Below are 5,427 nucleotides of genomic sequence, written 5' to 3'. Positions count from 1 at the left end.
TGTACGGGATACGGTCATTAGGTCTACACCAACTAGGTCAAAAAGCATTGGGTCGACACCACTAGGTCGACAGACAACAAGGTCGACATGGGTTTAGGTCGATGTGGGTCAAGGTCGACGTGTGACTAGGTCGACATGAGACTATGTCGACATGTCATTAGGTCGACACAAGCATTAGGTCGACATGGGCAAGGTCAACAGTCAAAAGGTCAATGAGGTTTTTCACAGTTTTTTGAGCCAACATGTGCCGACAGGCGGTATTTCATGCCCTACCGTCCAGTAGGGCGTGGTGGGAGAATAAAATAGTGTGCAGAACATAGCGAGGCACCGTGCCTGAAACATCGTGAGGGAAGCGAGTGATGCGAGGGGATGCGGTGCACTTGAAACTGTGTCCATGTTGACTGTGTCAACATTCTGGTAAAAATGACGACATAGACCCATGTCGACCTTGACCCATGTTGACCTTGCTGCCTGTTGACCTAGCGGTGTCGACCCAATGCTGGTGGACCTAGTTGGTGTAGACCTAACAACCCACACTCTCCTGTACTACAGAACCTGATTGGCTAGTAATTTGTCGTTGTACAATTGTATCTCTAACCGGGCTTTGATAAATACTCTATTAAAACATAACCTATCATAATTGTGTTTCGTGGTAATGATTTAATATATTTGTGGCACCCAACAAAAATAATATTTTTCCTGATCTTTTTGCTGTTTATTTAAGCCATGACTAAAACGCAAATAGCATAGAGGTTGGGAACATATAATATGGTTAGAATCATCCTATAGCCTAAGAAAATGCAAGCTATTAGCTAGAGCAAACATCATTAAGAAACACATGATGAAATATTTCAGTCATTTATTTGCCAGCATGTTCTATATTGAAGAGACTTATGATACGTCGGCAACCTATAACCATGTTACCATATTCTTGCTGTATTTATCACTGTGATAACACTTCAGCTGACATACACCACCATACCAATTTGTAATGCCAAAGAACTCAGCAAAAATAGAAAGAGATTCAACAGTCATTCAAAGTTCAATATTAAAAATACATGTATGCTATACAGTATGTAGGCAAAGTAAGCATTACATTAGAAGAACATACAGTAATAGGGGATACACTATACTTTATCTACTGTATGTCATTCTAACAGGGCTACATGACAATCTAATGTTGTTATAAATAAGCGTTATGGCTATTACATTGCTACTAGCTAGCACAGTATATCATTGAAACTGGTTAAAGCTATTTAATAATTCATACATTTGAATATATTAAAGGCAGATACTATTCATCTACCAAACATTGAATTCTAACTAAACGTAGAGCCCTATGTAACTGATTAACATATGGCCCTATGTTTACTCCACTCCACTTCAAGATGTACAAGTTATCTACTTGTTGCTCATGTATTTTGGTTAACCTGTTAAAATTAGTGCAAACATACTTGTGCACAATAAAATGTGAATTCATACCAATATATACATATTGATCTTTTATGTATGTAAATGTTAAATAACATACACATTAACTGAAATGACACTCATCATTATCTTAATATCAGCTTCACATGATTAACACGGATAAGATAATACTCTGGAATATTAACCTTTTGCAAGTGAACATCTGCACACAAGTAATATTTGGATGATTTGAGCGCTAACATTGAGTTCAAAATAATCACTTTGCACAGCAAAGACCTTATTGAAATCTGATCTAGACTAAAACATAGAAAAAAAAAACCATTATCAAACAACAAAATATCCCAAGCAACTGAAAACACATCAATTCCGTTTGTGATTATGTTTGCGTAATACATGAATGCAATTAACAAAGTTTATGTTTACATAATAAACTATTTTACTGTAAGTGAACAATGGGTTCACACTTCCCTAAAATATAAATGTACTTTGCTACATTAAGACCCCACCTTTGTTGCTGTAAAATATTATACTGTACAAACATCATTTTATTGTATTCAAAACCTATCAGGGGCAGATAATGTGTCCATAGAAGAATTGTAATTGTTAAAAATGTAAACATAAAACAATTCCCAGAGCTGAAGAATACAAACCGGTCTCCTTAAAACAGAAGAATCTCTAGTAAACAAAGACAGGTAAAGAATATAGAGCATCATTTTAAAAGCAATTCCTGATTTAAACAATATCTGTATATATTTGTAGCTACTAATATATAGTACATTCATTTCCTTGCATGAAATATTTCATTTACATATGCGCTTAGTCGTGTGTGTGTGTGTGTGTGTGTGTGTGTGTGTATGTGTGTGTGTGTACAGTATGTGTGTGTGTGTGTGTTTTCTTGAGAGTCACTGTTGCTTTTACTATGCCAAATGTGCAGACTGTAAATGTGAAATGGAGATACAAGCAACTGATTACACTGGTGCTATGATAGGGACATCTGAAAAGACAGAGTTGACAGAATCAGAGTCAGACTTTGATCTGCTGTTCTTTAAGATGCTTTCAGCTGTGAGGTTCTCATTGGGAATCAGTCTGACTTTTCCATTTTGGCCTTGTTCTGCTTCCTTCACAGGCTCCAGGAAGACTACCCGCTTTCCTGAGCTGGATTTTCTATCATCCAGGGGCTCGTGTGATGGTGTGGCACTTAAGATAGAGGAATGGGCACTGTTTTGGTTCTGTTTCTTTTTGTGCTTCCTGGATTTACACCAACATCGGCAGGGGGTGAGATAGAGGTAAAGGAGGACCAGAACTATACTGACCACACAAGCAGCAAGTGTAGTGAAGGCTGTATTGAATGCTTCATGCGCATGAGACTTGTGAGTTGTAAAATTACCAACTGTTATTCTAATATCTATGGTTTCATTAACCAGTCTTATTTTGTTGGATGCAATGCACGAATAAATACCAGAATCAGATATTTGAGCCTCTTTAATTTCTAGGCTTCCATTGTAAAACACCTGGAAATGGTCAGACTTTGTTTCTGGATCCAGAATTCTGTCCTCTGGAATTATCCATATAAATTGTGTGTCTGTGTCTATGATCTTGCTGTCACAATGCACCACGAGCCGTTCTCCAACCTGAGCCTCATACAACAGACCAAAAGCAGGAGATGACCCATTCACAGTACTTTCAGAACAGTTGAGAAAAGTCTCTTGGATAAGATGCTGCTGTTTGGCTTCGGTTGGTAAACTACAGACATAGTAAGTTTGAAAATCCACAACTGGACTGAAGTGTCTGTGATACCAAAAGTTTAACATGGTGTACAACTGACAGTCACATGAAAATGGGTTCTCGTGAAGGTAAATTCCACTCAGTTGCCTTGCTGATATTAAGCTGATTTGCTGGACAGGCACTGTTTGCAAGTTATTGTGCGAGACATCCAACAACACAAGTTCTGACAGTTTGCTTCTGCCCACATACAAGTCCAAGGGGAAATGTGCCAGCGAATTGTAACTCAGATACAATTTCTGCAATTTGTGGAGCCCTCCAAATGCCCCAGAATCAATATGTGTCAACTGGTTGTTGTATAAGAGAAGGACTTCTAGCATTTTGAGTTCTTGAAAAACTGGGTTGCTCAGCGTCCTTAGATTATTGGATGATAAATCAAGATATCTCACATTTGGAATGGTGGAGAAACTGCCAGTGGAAATGCTGCTGACAGTGTTATGATTTAATATTAAGGTGTGCAATTTATCAAACAGGACTGGGAACCAGTCCGGGTCCAAGAACCCTATTTTGTTATAGCTTAAATCGAGTCTTCTAATAAATTTAAAGATTGTCCTGGGCACCATAGATAAATTCTTGTTAGTGCAGCTTACTATGTCACTGGCACAGATGCAACCTGGAGGACACACCCCGGGAGCACCAGCAACAGTGCCAAGGAGAAACAGCACAACAACATAGGCGATGCTTTTCCATTTTCTGTGCACGTATTCAAGTTCCATGGGGAGGGATGGAAGGAAGAAAGACATTACACTTCCCGATGCCCACAAATCATCTATTCAGGTTTGGATATGCCTTAAAGGGACACAAATGTCTATCTTGTAGATTCATTCACACTGTCACTGAAAATGAAAAAGACTGAGTTTAGTGTAAACAGTAAAAACAACTGCATTCAGAGAACACTAAAACTTCATGACATGTATGAAATACAGACCTTATTTAACTTACTTGCAGTTACACACACACATACACACATACACACACACACACACACACACACACACATAAACAGTTTTCAACTTCAGACAGTGCATCAAACATACGCACATTCATTTAAATCCCTAATCTATAATATGAAAACCAAACACAATAAATTATGCTAAATGCTATTTACCTGTTTTGTACCATTCCCTAGCTGATGTCGGCATGTGGGCAATGAAGACCTGGTCTGTGAATTTTCCTTTTTGTCTTCATTCCTTGTCACTGTGTATGCATAGAGCTGAGAAGTTTCACATGCAGAAAAGAAACAGGTTTCTTCCTGTGCTGTTGGCTGTATTATCCCATCTGATCAAGGCTGCTCGCATTCGGGAGAGAATCGTATATGTGAGCTCAGAGCTTGCCCAGCCTCTGTTCACCTGTGCACTGCGATTGGCTACAGTCAGCATAGAGAAATATACAAAGCTCACTGATGAGGGCACAGACAGCACAGATGCTGCTGCTGCTGCTGCTGCTGCCTGTGTCTACAGGCATTGGCTCCCATCCCCCTCTCATATCTTGCTAAACCTATGATGTTGTGTGTATCCCACTCTCTCCTTTCATTCTCTTTACTTAAAATGTTTGCATATTGTGAGAAAATTCCATTTCAGAGTCACCCTAGGGATGTATTGTTCAGACTTCAATCCTGCCAAGCGTGAAGATCTTTACTGCTATAGCTCAAAGGGGACAAGCATTCTCATTATCACCAATCACTGCCGCTTTCTACAGTTAACCACCGGAAGGTGAAAGCATTTTTCAATATTTAAAGACCATTAGTCAGTGTCATTTAGGCACTATGAAAATACATATCTTTCTGTCACTTAGTGACCAGCATGAAAAGCTACTGTAAATCTCTGACTACATAGCAACAGCACATTCCAGATCTATTTCCCTGGAGAAGCACCAGCTCACAGCTAATTGCACATCCAAATACAGTGTTCCATTCCAATTCTACGTAACACACATATTGCCTACATGTGAGCTCTGAGAGAATGTTCTCTTATAAATCACCATTAGCTATCTGATTAGCCATTGTAAGGAGTACATTTACCTTATCCGCAATTCTGTAGGATGAGCACTTACCATTCAATGGACAATCATTTTCAGTAAATAATTACAGGTAAACATTTTTTTATAGTCATACAGTTTGAAATTAAAACAGGAAAATGAAAAAACAAAACAAAAAAAAAACATACTGTAGGTTTAATATTAGGAACCACATTGCTTACTGATGTTATACTGATC

General features: G+C 38.5%; 1 protein-coding gene across 1 annotated transcript; it reads right to left on the bottom strand.

The window, feature by feature from the left end:
* Positions 1-842: 842 nt before the first annotated feature.
* On the bottom strand, positions 843-4,810 carry AMIGO2 (adhesion molecule with Ig like domain 2). The gene is made up of 2 exons (XM_083182642.1): positions 4,322-4,810; positions 843-4,049 (listed from the first exon to the last, which is right to left on the bottom strand). The coding sequence occupies exon 2, from the start codon at positions 3,954-3,956 to the stop codon at positions 2,400-2,402; it is 1,557 nt and encodes a 518-aa protein (XP_083038768.1). The 5' UTR covers positions 3,957-4,049; positions 4,322-4,810; the 3' UTR covers positions 843-2,399.
* Between the last annotated feature and the right edge of the window lie 617 nt (positions 4,811-5,427).

The sequence above is a fragment of the Crinia signifera genome, chromosome 4 (genome assembly GCF_055691185.1).
Source record: "Crinia signifera chromosome 4, ASM5569118v1, whole genome shotgun sequence".
Taxonomy (NCBI): Eukaryota; Metazoa; Chordata; class Amphibia; order Anura; family Myobatrachidae; genus Crinia; species Crinia signifera.
Note: the sequence above shows the minus strand (reverse complement) of the source record. Positions and strands in the feature narration are given on the sequence as shown.